This window comes from Ptychodera flava, chromosome 5 (assembly GCF_041260155.1).
Source record: "Ptychodera flava strain L36383 chromosome 5, AS_Pfla_20210202, whole genome shotgun sequence".
In the NCBI taxonomy this organism is placed as follows: domain Eukaryota; kingdom Metazoa; phylum Hemichordata; class Enteropneusta; family Ptychoderidae; genus Ptychodera; species Ptychodera flava.
Window position 1 is genome coordinate 42,401,457 of NC_091932.1, and position 15,061 is coordinate 42,416,517.

Consider the following 15,061-nt stretch of genomic DNA (forward strand, 5'->3'; position numbering starts at 1 on the left):
GTCACTGACTCTGAATAAACCTGGCCAAAGCCTTTGCCTCACAGGCGCTCCATAGATGGGTAATCTGCTGAGTAGATCGATGTTCGGCTCGATCTATCGATCCCGTAGTCGATATGCCAGCCACTGCAACCTTGTGAGTATTTAGGTTACAGTGGCGGGCATATCGACTGCGGGATCGATAGATCGAGCCGAAAATCGATCTACTTAGCAGACTACCCAGCTGCGGAGCGCCTGTGCTTTGCCTGTACGAACTTTGACCTTTTGTAGTAGGCGCCACAAATTGGCACAATCAAGTGAGCGACACTCATGAATGTTATCGTTATATCATCAGTGGCGGTGAGGCATTCAGTAGAAAGCCTGTGGCGTGTACATGCACCATAGGAGATACACCAAGGTCGGAGGAAGTTCACACTGGTCTGTATAGATCTGAATGTGGAAGTTTGCACAGAATAGACGTGTGCTACGATAAATCCTAAACCCTGCAGTGAAAGAGCATAGGAAAGCAAGTGAGTAGACGAAATCTAAACCACTTCGTAACTCAGCTAGCCGTTAGCGCGATCCGATCGTCGCTTTGTCCAGTCCTCTTGCCCTTATTATACAGCAAGCAAAAGTGGCTTTGCGAAGTCATGATTGAAGCCGAAAGCGATAGTTTTATCATAGAGGTACGAGCGTACTGCCTCCCAGCATGGATGATCTTTTTTACCTCCATGCGCTCATTGACAGTGTGTTGTGGAGGTCACCATCCTCCCATGGTGTTTCGTAACTTCTGACCTTCTGTTCTGTGGGAGGGCATCGCCCGCCCGCACGGGTCGTTAGACTAAACATTCTGATTTAGGGGAGCATCCAGCTGCCCGGACAAGAGACCTTTGCGAAGATGATGTACCTTTTGGAGTGTACAGTTGGATTCCATTGGCCGGGAGGGGTACAATTGCTATAGATTTTACAATGCCAGTGAATTTGAATTATAATATGTTAAAGTTAAAAACAAGTGGGCAATTTCGTTATTTAGGGCCGAAGTTGGAACGAGAGTTCAGGAGCGCCCAGCCTCATACAAACTCTAAAAAGAACGTTTCGAACGCGCGCGCGTGCACAGTTGAATCAGAAAATACGGTTACGCAACGCATCGATATCGCGATTAGACATCGAGCTTGAAGAATTTTACTTAAAAAAACGCTCAAAAAACTTTTAACAAATCATGTTGTTGTTACATAGCCTCCGCTCCTTACAGAAACTCTTCATTTGTTGGTTCGTCAAGCTGCAATAGACTAAAATTTAACAATCAAAATCAATCTGAAGCCATAGACTTGTTCGACACTCTATGGCGCGTTGAGCTCTCAAGTGGGCGTTCGAAATTTGTTACGCGGCGCGCAGGTCTTCTTGTTGAGAATATAAACCCCGGCTCCAGCCAATCAGATTGCCGGATTCCAGCTAAGCATATTATAATACCAAATATAGCATTGCACATAACGACGAGGCCTCGTGATAAATATTAAAGTTAAGGTAGTATGGGCCTCACAATTGAAAGGCAAAAAAACTTTTGCTCAAACTTTCCTCAAGGACTAATTCAAGCATTCTCTTTCAATCAGGGGTCACAGTGCAAATTTTGTACTGGAGCAACAAATTACCGAAGATTTACAGATATAAAATTCAGATTGACCACCATCCTGGTGTTAACTCTATAGGGAAAAAATGAATATTAGATTTTCAAAAATCTTAGAGTGTGAAAGATTTTTTTTCTCCTAAGGCTTCAATGTGATTCCCTAGAAGTGGTAGATCAGGAAAGAATTGGAAAATTTTAAAAGTCAAAATGTGTCCCCAAGGCACATTCTACCATAAAGCACTGATAGTTTTGGCCTCGAAAAGAAAGACTTCAACTTTTCTTAAACTTTTCTCTGGGAAACTTTTGACCATTGTCTTTAATTAAAAATCAATAAAAATATCTAGGGTCACCTAGCTGTGGAAATGCAGCTATCTGTTGGCGGGGTAGCGGGGATCGCTATGCGGGTTAAAGGTCAACCCCGCATAGCGATCCCCGCTACCCCGCCAACAGATAGCTGCGTTTCCACAGCTAAGGGTCACCATGCAAATTTGGTACTAGAAGGACAAATTACCCCATATTTACTGATATTTGAAATTTAAAATGACTGTCAATTTCTAGTGTTATCGCAGATATCTCTATGGGGAAATATATAATTTATGATTGTCACAAAACTGAGCTGGTGAAAACTTTACTTACACCATATAAAGATTCAAAATGAGCACCCTGAAGGATGCTGTTAAAGCCTGAGAGTCAGAATATCTGCTACTTTTGCCTCACATCATGTTGATTGACCTAGACAAAATATGGTTTCTGAACTGGGCAATGCTGAAGGTCCACAGTCATATGTGGTTAGATAAAACAAAGGTCCCTGAAACCAATTGGATTCATTTTTTCATGGTTTATACACTGGCTTTGACTGGAGTAAACCACAAGCAGTGCTAGATCCCGTCAAAATTTGGGATAGAGTATACTCGTATTATTGTAGAATTGAGACGCAATTTACTATCAACCCACTTTCTGAAGTACTTGAGTCATCAACAGGGCTGAAAATTAATGGTATACTTCCTGGTTCAAGGACAAACAAACCTTGCCTTAGAATCGCCAATTTCTGGAAATGGTTGTCCCTTATGGGACTACCACTTTTTAACTGGAATTTGTCATGGAATGAAAGCTCAGCGTACAACCATGAATGTAAAACTAAAGAGAATGTTTGCTCCAACATATGGTTTGCAGATATTTTATCGTTTCTAAACCTAATGAAATTTTAAAAATAGTGAACAATGGGTAATCAGCTGCAATTTATTCATGCTAAATCTTCTCTTAAGTGCCATTGTGCATGATAAAAAATTGATGGTATGTAGTGTAGTCAGGGCTCGAAATTAACTTTTTTCCGTGGTAGTCCCATTGGGCTACCATTTTCTAGAGTTGGTAGCCCAGTGACAAGGTCTGGTAGCCCATGCCTGAATGAAGTTTTTTTGTAAAGGATATTTTTATTTATATCCAGACAATGAAAGATTTATTTTGCATGATTCTATCCAGGAAGTGAATTTTCTAGTCAATTGACATCAATACCTGCAGATCATAGCCTTAGGAGAATGGTATAGCATGTGCAGTGAACAACGGTGATGCCTCAAAGTTTGACGACCTATTCACACATTTTGATGTTCGCCATGACGACTTTTCACTCAGCACGTGTAAACATAACATGGCTAAAAATAGATGGGCTATGAATTTCAGGATGGCAACTTGGTACAGTCATGTTCCAAATACTTTCGTGGCAATTGGCTATATTTCTCCACCATAGTACACTATCATGCGATGATCTCGTACACTCTGGAAAGCGTAATTTGTGGATGGCCCAACAACTTTTTCTTTGCAGTATGAATAATTTTGTGTTTAATTGTGATTGATACATTGTGATTAAATAACAATGAAAATAAATTTTCATTGGCCATCATTTCATCCTGTCATCCAAGTACATCAGTTAACATAATGACATTTTATTGAAAGTTTGTCCCAACAAATGCGACTGCACTGTCGCCTTTCAATTTTCATAACTGGGTTGACTGTATTAGCGTCGGTCATCTCACAGCGATCAACATGTCGCTCACTAAGTAATTTATGTCCCAGACTTTGGTAGTCCGTGTGGGCCACCATTTTATGGGTTTTGGTAGCCCCAGGAAAAAGTTGGTAGTCTGTGGACGCGGGACTACTGCTAATTTCGAGCCCTGGTAGTGTACCAATTTGTATCATTTCAATTTCTTTTGCACTGATTATCCAATTTACAAAGAAAATTTAATATTTTGTGGTTCATATTCATACAAAATTTTGATTTAAAAGTGCTTTCATGCACTGGTACTGTTTCCTGGCTGACTTGATGAACTTTATACAGTGTAGATGCTGTTAGTGTGACACTGTTTATATTATTTTTTGTCAGATTGTCAGAAACAGTAATCATATAATAAATCAATATTAACCCTTTGTCTTTGAGCACTGTAATCTTCCTCCCCCAAAATATCAGGGCAACATTTTACCAACTTTTATGAATTTTTCTGTAATTTTTTCCATGATTTTGGACTTAATGGACATAATTCTCGTGGGCTACACTTTTTGACCAAAATTTTGGGAAAAATCAGAAAAAAATTGTCTACATCTGAAAGAAATTGTTGGCTTTATATTGTATAACGGCAACAAAAATCGACTTTGGCACTATAAGGGTTAACCACATGGCTGGAGTGAAAGCGGACTTACAAATGTGTTCCTTGGACTGGTAACAGTTTTTGGAAATGGTTTTCCACTCAGCTATTGTGTAAAATGGTTAATTTTGATACCTGATGTCAGTAGCATATTCTTAATGTGATGCACAATCATGGCATGACCAAATTATATAAAGCGATGATTATTTTCAAATCATGTGAATATTTCCATGATAATTTGGACAGTTATTGAATGTAAAGCCATGTTGGCAAAATGATGGGAGTGACCTTCTAGTATTGGAACAATGAGTAGAAAGTAATTAGCAGTACATAATAGTGTAACTACCAATACATCATTAACTATAATTTCAGCAACTTTGGTATTGGAGAAACAAGTGATCTAAAATTTACCTACATTTGAAGTTCAAGTTAACTGTCATACCTTGAGACCATGGATAGATGCATAACTTAAACATTATTCAACTCATTATGTGTTCTTTGGGGTTTTTACTGTAACATGAGAAAAATCAGCAAACTTGAGGACAGATATGTCCATGGTAGATGCTTCCATTACATTGAAAGTCAAGGAAAAACTAAATGATACAATTATTTTCATGTGTTTCTGTACATGTATTGTTACTGTAGTTTTTGCAATTTTATTTTCAGTAAGTGATCGACATAAAATGGAGGGAGATCGAGCAAAGGAAGAACGTGAAGGCAACTATTGGCATAAGAAGTGGAAGGTCAACGACATTGGATTTCACAAAGATACTGTCAACGAGTTAGTATTGTGTGTACTCAGATAAGGTTGTTGTTCTTCAAATATAATGTTTTGAGTGTTCTGTCAAGAGAAGTTAATTTGCAATTCTGCTGGTTGGATGGACTTAGACCTGCAGAGTAGACTGTAGGACTAGCAAATGACTACAGGACCAACAAACTTATACTACAGGACTAGCTAAGACTTCAAGACTAGCAAACTAGACTGCAGGACTAGCAAACTAGAGTGCAAGACTAGCTAACTAGACTGCAAGACCAGCAAATGACTACAGGACCAGCAAACTTAGACTATAGGACTAGCTAACTAGGCTGCAAGACTAGCTAACTAGACTGCAAGACCAGCAAATGACTACAAAACCAGCAAACTTAGACTATAGGACTAGCTAACTAGACTGCAAGACTAGCAAACTAGACTGCAGGACTAGCAAATGACTACAAAACCAGCAAACTTAGACTACAGGACTAGCAAACTAGAGTGCAAAATCAATCATTTGTTGATAATTAAGTTAGAATATCAAATATTGGATGAATTTTCTCACTCCTGGGACCATCACATGTTTTGCCATGAATTTTAATTTCATGTGTTTGAAGAATGTATGCATAACAGGCTTAGTAAAACACTAGACTCTCTCACAGCCCCTTTGTTCGCTACGCAGTTATGCGCCCTCAATGGTATTTCTAACAAGCGCGCTCACTGAGCCAGCCGTGTATAGCGTAGCGGAACTTGGGGCTGTTAACACTTGTTTTTTCGAATTTTTTTTTGATTTTTCTGATAGGCCATATGCTATTACATGTTAGGCGCCGTCGAGGCCCAATCTATGCCTCTGTTTCCACCCCTATCGTAATTGACAGACTGTGTTATCTGTCAAACAAAGTCGAAGTTAATTAATTAAAGAAGAACAAACAACTCTGTCCCCTTATCTAAACATAGGACCTTTGTACTTGTCAGTCTACGTCATCACTGTCCCAACGGTAATACTATTGAAAGAGCTGTGCATAGTTATTCGTAACAGTTACTTCTCCTCAGAGATGGAAACTTTAAATTTGGCAATGATGACATTATGTACATGTCTTATTTCTACAATGGCAGTCTTATACTCCAGAACCGTCTACTGAACTGTAAGTGTTGGTTATAATACATGATGGTTTTGTTTTGACGTTTGTCTGCAACCGGATTTTCTAACCCTTGCATTTGAAGTGCCATGAAAGGGTAAAGCTTTTTTCATTTTTCATAGGTGTCTGATCAATAACATGAATTTGCTCACTGGAGGAAAGAAACAGGTCAAAATATTTGTGTCGCTGTGCGGGAAGTCTCCAGATCTTAAATGGTGAGTGGCTTTGCTTGCAAATTAATTCCTTGTGTTTTTGTTTGACATGTGTGAACACGTTCAATTTACCTCAGCAATGAGAAATACTATCTTTTCCATGCTCTGTGATAGTCAGGTGCTTTTCCAAAATGGAATGCAAATTGTAGCATCATTTTCATAAATATTTGCAGAAGCAAAGAAGAAAATACATAGTATGAGGGGGTTTTCTTGTCATCTTTGATGAGAAATATTGCTTTGAAAAAACCTGTTTGTAACATGCAGCTCCACCTTAAAAAACAATGTTTTGTCTGATAAAAAGAAACATTATTTGTTAAAAGAAACATTATTTGTTAACAAGGATAGACCACTTAAGGAAAAGGATAAAGGTTACCAGCATGTGTATGTTTGTTTATGTTTGTTTGTTTATGTTTGTGTCTCAAAATTATGCCAAGTGCTAGCTGGTGTATGTTGTCGTTGGTAGATAGCATTTGAAAATTTGTGGGGATAAATTCCAGAGGGGATATGAGGCAGAAAATTGCACCTAGGGATAAATTTTGCTTCAGAGCTAAAACTTTGGAAGCATTCAGAAATAGAAATGAGGAGGACAAATAGTAATGAAACAGGAATTGACATACTACTCTTTTGAACCTGAATTAAATATATTTGTTGCAAAAGATGGTAAAAACCAGATATGAACTATATTAATTTCAAAAGATTTTTAATGTTTTTTAGTTATTCAGAGGTTAAAAATAGCAGGCAAGGGTATTTGATGGTAGATGTAAGACTTCTCTGTGAAGAATGGTGATTATTTGCTGCCAATACTAGATTTCTTGGAATGTCAAAATCAGCAAGGGTTATGTACATGGTACACTATTGAGGCAGACATCTTTTCCATGGCCAATCGAATGCGTAGATTTTCAGTTTTAGTTTATTATTCATCATCTGGGTCTGAGTCTTGTTGAGTCTTGTTTGCCCACGTGTTGACACACATGAGCATATGTCGCAGCGATGTCTGTCTATCTGTGTGTGTGTCTGTCTGTCTGTCTGTCTATCTGTCTGTCTGTCTGTCTGTCTGTCTGTCTGTCTGTGTGTCTGTCTGTCTGTGTGCTCAATATCTTAGGCTCATCAGATCAGAATCAAATTTGGTACATAGATTCAGTTTGCAAATGGCAAGAACTGATTAGTTTTTGGTGGGTGTGGCTTGCTTACTTTTTGCTCATTTGCATAATTAATGATTTTAGAAAAAACGGCTATACATTGAGAACGACTGCACACAATTTGATGAGATTTGCTACAAATGTTGATAACATCAAGATATATCAGCTGTGCAAGTTATTAAGGGGTGACGTGAAAGATAATCACTAATTTGCATATTAAATGAAATCTACTAATTAGGCATATATATCTGAATTTACTCAATCAAAATTGATGAAACTTGGTATGCATATTGAGGATACTATGATTTAACATTACTGAAAGTCAATAAGCATTTTTACTTCATCCAAATCCTAATTTGCATATTTAATGACCTTTTGAAATTAAGGATATATATTTGAATTTACATGACCAAAATTGATTAAACTTGCTATGTACATTAAAGATACTATGATAGAACATTATTAAATGTCATTCAGCATTTTTACATCAGCCAATTCCTAATTTGCATATTTTATGAACTTTCCTAATTAGGGGTATTTATCTGAATTGACGAGACCAAAGTTGATGAAACTGACTATCTACATTAAAGATAATACTATGATAGAACATTATTTAAAGCGCAGTGGTCGTCGCGCTGCGCATCCTCCTGAGGGGGTCCCCCTCTGTTGTAAACAAATCCAAGAACGCCGCACATGTTACGGGTTGATTGTAATGTTTGCGATATTGCCGCTTGTTAAAATGGCGGCTGATCTGTCACAAGCATACCAACTAACCAAATGTAACACGCAATAAAAGGTCAATTAATCTAAGTTAAATATCTGCTGAATATTGAACAATAATTGCACGCTGGATTGAGATCACATTTGCTCATGATTTTCTTGAATCAGTTGAATGGGGCTCGGCTAATGTTATCGCTCGAGCCATAGAGCTAGACGTACGCATGTACGCATGTATACGCCAACAGACTATCAACGACCGGGCTCTAGTTTTCGACATCGCTAGCAAGGACGAGAGCTTTCATTTCAAGAGGCCCGACAGGAGTACAACAAGTTGTACAAAGACAACAACTCAAACTACAGAAATCTACAGCTCGCAGAGCAATGCCCGCTGCAGCAAGAAGCATCTCTGCATCTGTTCCGTTCCGTGGTCTGTATGAACGTCAGTGTCAAACCGGGTATATGGCGCGCTACACTCGGCTGTGGAGAATCCAACTCAACTACAACAAAGTTTACCCCGTTTTGGGGTGCAAACGAGAATTCTGAGTACAGGTATCAAGTCAAGCGAAGGACCTTTCATAGGTCTTCTTGTTATGTGGGGGTTATCTCACTTGAAAGAGGATTCAGACCTACCCGGCAATCAGGAGGTACAACAACGAAGTTTGCCCAGCACCGGTAGGCCTACACCAGCTAGCGGTTGGATCACTGCCATGACCGTGCACAGGCCCGGGGCACAGGATCTCTCGATACGTCTCTATGCACGGTGTAGCCGTGCAATTTTCCTGCCAAATGCCGCGAAAACCCGCTCGTTTTGTCTATTGTTTCCTGACATTTACTATTTCTTACCACGTAATACTAGGAGAAGTAAGACATGGTGATCAACAGTTGGTTGTGGGCCTAGTCGTCGCGGGCCGGCCGGTACGTTGTGGGACCGGATTCTCTATATCCGTGTACGTCAACGCGGTGACCGTCTCCCAACAACATCTCCCGTGTCCTGCTCAGGCTAGCCGATCATGGTCTTGAGTGTAATTTTTGTGTTAGGCATTGTGCTTGTTGCTAGTCTACATATATAGGCAATAGTTATGTATTTTCACTGTACTGTACATAGCATTGTGTATAACCAGCGTGATCGCGCGCGATCAAAGCTTTTTGTTCACTGTGTCAGCGTACAGTGAACTCAGCGACATAATGTGCTGAGTGTAGTGTCCCAATGTTCGTAGCTCTACACGAGTTTATACCACTGAAGTTCGTTTCCGATCTTAATATTTTACTATTGCATGATGTTGAGTCTTACAAAGGCCTTAACAAAGTGGGGGACTGCTCCCATCTCACTCCTATTGAAGTTGAGAAGACTTATGTTTACAAAAAATTATGTTTATCAACAAAAAAACCACGCAAGCGCGGCGCGACGACCACTGCGCTTTAAAGTCACTAAGCATTTGAACTTAAGCCAATTCCTTATTTGCATATTTAATGAACTTTCATAATCAGGGATATATATCTGTATTGACTGAACCAAAGTTGACAAAACTTGCTATGTACATTAAAGATGCTACGATATGACATTATTGAAAGTCATTAAGCATTTTTACTTCATCCGGCTCCTAATTTGCATATTTAATGAATTTTTGAAATTAGGGATATATATTTGAATTTACATGAACAAAATTGATGAAACTTGCTATGTATATTAAAGATCCTATTATGTAGGCTAACATTATTGAAAGGCATTAAGTATTTTTGCTTCAGCCAATTCCTAATATGTGTATTTAATTAACTTTCCTAATTAGGGATATATACTTGGATTTATTTGATCAAAATTGGCAAAACATGCTATGTACATTGATGATTATACCAGGTTATACCAATATTGGAAGTCATTTCACACTTAAGTGTTCATGTCAGCTAATTTATAGTTTTCATATCTAATGAGCTTTCAAAGTTTGGAATATATAGTTTGAAGGACTTGAACAAAGGCAATTACACTTGCTATATAAAGTGGTGATACAATGATAGCAGTCAAAGAAATAAATTATTTTTATTTCAGCTAATTACATATTTGAATACTGAATGACCTATAGAGTTAATCTGTGGTGAATTTTGTTTATTGTGTTGATCATAATACTTTCAATGAAGTTGCAAACATGAGGGAAAGGTTCAAATTTACACATAACTGCAATAAATAATGAAACACGTGAGCATTTACAGTTCATATCTGGTTTTTAGCTCCCATAGCCATATGTATATATGGCAATGGAAGCTATTCTTATAGGCTAGGAAAATGTCTGTATGTCTGTATGTCTGTATGTCTGTATGTCTGTATGTCTGTCCGTCAACATCAAAAACTCCAAAACCGCTGCACATTTCATCTTGATATTTGGTGTGTACATGGATGATGGGCTGTAGATGAGATTTTGTTCAAATGAAGTTGTCATTGCAAAAAATATGCAAATTAGTGCCAAAAAAGGCGTTTTTGGTAAAAAATCTCCTTCTTCATAACCGCTGGTCAGACAGCTTTGATATTTGGTATACAGGTCCCTAGCGATAACCCAACTTGGATTTGTTCAAATTGTGATGAAATATGCAAATCTGTATTTTTAAGGAATTTTTTTGTCATTTTTGGTCAAAAATTTATTTCATCGAAACCGCTTGTCTGACAGCTTTGATATTTGGTATACAGGTCCCTAGGGATAGCCCAACTTGGATTTGTTCAAATTGTGATGAAATAAGCAAATCTGTATTTTTAAGGAATTTTTTTGTCATTTTTGGTCAAAAATTTATTTCATCAAAACCGCTCGTCTGACAGCTTTGATATTTGGTATACAGGTCCCTAGGGATAGCCCAACTTGGATTTGTTCAAATTGTAATGAAATAAGCCATTCTGTATTTTTAAGGAATTTTTTTGTCATTTTTGGTCAAAAATTTATTTCATCAAAACCGCTCGTCTGACAGCTTTGATATTTGGTATACAGGTTCCTAAAGATAAACTAAATATGATATACAGAATATATGATGACATCTGCAATTTTGTATTTTTGGTGCAATTTTTGCCATTTTTGGTCAAAAAATGTGTTTCTCAAAAACTACTTATCTGATGCCTTTGATATGTGGTATACAGGTTCCTGGGGGTTCTCTTAGTGTGATATAGTGAAATTTGATGAAATCTTCAATTTTTGTATTTTTGGGTCAGTTTTTGCCGTTTTTGGTCAAAATATTTGTTTCTCAAAAGTTACTCATGTGATAGCTTTGATATTTGGTATACATTTTTATACATAATTATGATGAAATCATCAATTTTGTATTTTTGCAGCTAATTTTGCCATTTTAGGTCAGGCCATCCTGAAATGAGCTATCAAAGATCTCAACCTTCTTCATCAATACATATGTCACAAAACGTTGCTCTCTTCATAACACAGCAGAGCTCTGTCGACCATTGGGTCGTTTGTTAGCTCCCATAGCCATATGTATATATGTTTACAAGTTTACATTTTATTGAAAATCTCAATAGCCACTGAGCAGATTAGATGAAAAATTAGCATGTAAGTACTTTGGGCTGACCTGAAATGATTGTGCACATCTTGGGTCAGTATCTTGGACTTGCTATTTTTCATGAATTTTTTTGTAATTTTCTCCCATTTTTGGTCAAAAAATCTTCTTCTCTGAAACCACAAGTCTGATTGATTTGAAACTTGGTATGGAAGTGCATAGGAGTGACCTTTCTCAAATCTGGGCAAATCGTGGTGAAATTTGCATATTTGTATTTTTTGGCTATTTTTTTTCATTTTTGATCAAAAATTTTTTTTAACTCTGAAACCACACGGCCGATTGAGTTGAAACTTAGTGTAGAGGTTTTTACGGGTGACGTCAGTAAGATTTGATCAAATTCTGGTGAAATTTGTATAATTTTATTTTATTGGGGGAATTGTTTCTATTTGTGATAAAAAAATCTTTTAGCTTGATTTTAGCTTGTTTTGATAACTATATGGGAGCGACCAGTGACATTGTCACTATTTTTCATAATGTAAGCCGTGGTTTTACCAACTTTAGTCTATCAGAGGGTTAAATTTAGACAAATCTAATTAAAATCCAATGTAGACAATGGTTTGTCTTTTATGCTCTCATACAGTGGTCTTTATTTTTCTGCGGTGTCCCTTCACTACAAACAGGGTAGGACCACAGAAAAATAAAGACTGTAATGCAATAGCATAAAAGACCAACCCATCTCTACCATCAGATTTTAATCAGATTTGCATTTAGACAAGGCATATTTGATTTCAAATAATATTTCATCTCTATGGTATGATAACTGTCAAATTAACCCTTTGAGTGCTGTAAATTTTCCCACCAAAATTTATGTGCAACATTTTACTAATTTTTATGAATTTTTCTGTAATTTTTTGATAATTTTGGATCAAATTAACCTCACATTTCATTAACTACAGTTTTTAGCAAAAATTTTGGCACAAATCTGAAGAAAAATTGACCGGGGTATAATTTTTAAGGTGACAAAAATTGACTTTTGCTCTCAAAGGGTTTTAATCACATTATTGTCTCTGTAGGTTAGCTGATCAGGGACATGACGTCATAGGCCTTGAATTTTCTGAATTGGCAACAAAGTCATTTTTTGAAGAGCAGCATTTGAATTATACAGTGTCCCCAGTGGAAACTATACAAGGAGCATCAGTTTTTAAAGTGAGTTTCTGAAAGTAATTTCTTATCGGATGTAAGCAAAAAAATTGTGCTTTCATAATATACAAGCCCTCGGGAAACAGGGTAGGTCTGTCGGGGACGTTGGAAGATGAGATGCTGTAAACCTAACTGTCACAAATCCTGTAAACATGCTGGGAGTATGGTGGAGCTCAAAGATTTTACAATAGATTGACAAGCTTATGATACTCATAAATAAAGAGGTAAATCAACTTAAATTCCATTTTTATTCCACACTTTTTAACCTCATTTATTGTACACACTGGGATTTGACCCTCCTATTACAGAAAGATAATTCTCATCAAAGCTAAGTAAAATTCTCATGAAAGCCATGACATTTACTTGCTGATGAAAAAGGTGCAACTTTTTTTGCAGGCCGATGACTGTCAAATTCAGATTTACTGTTGTGACTTCTTTGCTTTCACAAGGTAAGTAAACCACACCTGAAAACTTGCATTTACATCCAGTAAACGATACTTTTTGATACAAATGTATTGGACTTTTGACAAAATTTGATCTGACTGTTGGAAACGGAATCCTTTGAGAGAAAGATGATTTAAAACAATGATAAAATTTGCAGTATTTGACAATGATGTAGACATAAATTTCACAAGAGATACTGATAACCAAAGTTTAGACTTGCCATAATTTCCATTCAACTGCTATTTCTTTTAATTTATCAGGCTCACATTCTCAAAAATTTTCATTCAACTATAAAACAATTATTTTGGTCAAGTAGAAACTAATTGGACCAAAACCAAATACCTTTGAGGAGACAATACCCGTGACCTTTTATAATATTTTATGATGTTTCAAAATATTTTCATTATTTTTGTTCTATAAAAAACATGCAATGTTGATGTTGATAAATGAATTTTTGTCGTGACTATAATTCGGTCGTCAAAAGTAACATTTGACAGACTGTACATACACACACAAGCTACTTTGCAAAGTTAAACACTGGGCAGCTTTGACATGATTTTGAAGCAGCACAAGAATTGTATCTTACAGACTGTACAAAAAATTACATTGCAGGTTATTCAAATAATACCAGGGACTCATGTCCAAGGACATTGTATAGCAAGTATTGTCTGAGATGTTTAGACTAGCTATAGACTGTACCAAAGCATATGTAATTTAAGGAAATAAATCCCAGCATTTTTTGAATAACCATATTTTACACTTTCTTATGTTGAATGTTACAAGAAGAATGGAAAGTAAAATGTTTTAAGAATGCCTATAGTCACATACTGCATTGCTCGATCACAAGAAACATGTTCAGCACGTCTGCTTACGATATGGAATGAAAATTTGACCCATGCAGTGCAGTGCACATGAAGAAATTACAGTTCATCAAAATTATTTGGCACAAAATTTATAGATTTTGGACTGGCTTGGTTACAACCTGACTTTATAGTGATCGTTAGCTGTTTATTTTTATTGTGAACTCTTATCTTGTTTGCGCTGTGTTTACATAAAATATTTGTGAGGTCAAAGGTCAAACAGTGTCTGGGAAAATATCATCAAACATTTGACAGAAAAATGTGTGCATTTGGCCTAAAAGGAATGGCTTTTTATCATCTTCTCATGTTTGATTTACCGGTAGACTAAGCCTCATCAAACCTTTCAATTTGATTTGATTTGAAAAATTGACACACAAGAACATTAACATTATTCTACCCAGGGCAGGTGTTATTGTGTGCATGCATAAACTTGCACGATACAATTCTGATCAGGCCCATCTTAGTTGATGTCAAATACTTACTTAATAGTTGCCATCTTTCCTCAAGTAAGCTGCAAATTAATAGCATGCATCAGATAGCTAAGAAAAATTAAAAAGATTAAAACTTAATTTAAAAAATAATTTTCCTTTTCAAATGTCATGTAGGCTTTCTATATGACAGTGTCCCTCCAGCATTATCTATATGAACTCATCACAGAAATTTGTTGGACTTTCCCAAGAATTTTGAACAAATTCCTGTATTTGTACCATCATCATGTGGAGATCCCATGGCAATTGTACGGACCTCGTTTTGATTATTTGCAGGATTTGGTGATCATCTTGAACATAGACCCATAGGACTTGTCCTATTGTCATGAAGAAAGTCATGTGATTTTGTGATCTGGAAAAGGCAAAATATTAAAATCCATGAAGCAAAT

At 36.8% G+C, this 15,061-nt stretch overlaps 1 protein-coding gene across 4 annotated transcripts in view; it reads left to right on the plus strand.

The window, feature by feature from the left end:
- The first annotated feature begins 284 nt into the window (after window positions 1-284).
- Window positions 285-15,061, plus strand: part of LOC139134010 (probable thiopurine S-methyltransferase) — an 84,247-nt gene continuing 69,470 nt past the window's right edge. For 2 of the 4 annotated variants that reach the window (XM_070700844.1, XM_070700845.1), the window contains exons 1-5: window positions 285-506; window positions 4,903-5,017; window positions 6,249-6,341; window positions 12,754-12,886; window positions 13,277-13,329. In XM_070700844.1, coding sequence (XP_070556945.1) covers window positions 4,920-5,017; window positions 6,249-6,341; window positions 12,754-12,886; window positions 13,277-13,329 — 377 coding nt within the window. In that variant the 5' untranslated portion in view covers window positions 285-506; window positions 4,903-4,919. Of the gene's footprint in view, window positions 507-4,902; window positions 5,018-5,965; window positions 6,133-6,248; window positions 6,342-12,753; window positions 12,887-13,276; window positions 13,330-15,061 lie in introns of those variants that run through there. The other 2 variants (XM_070700846.1, XM_070700847.1) reach the window with 2 other exon arrangements.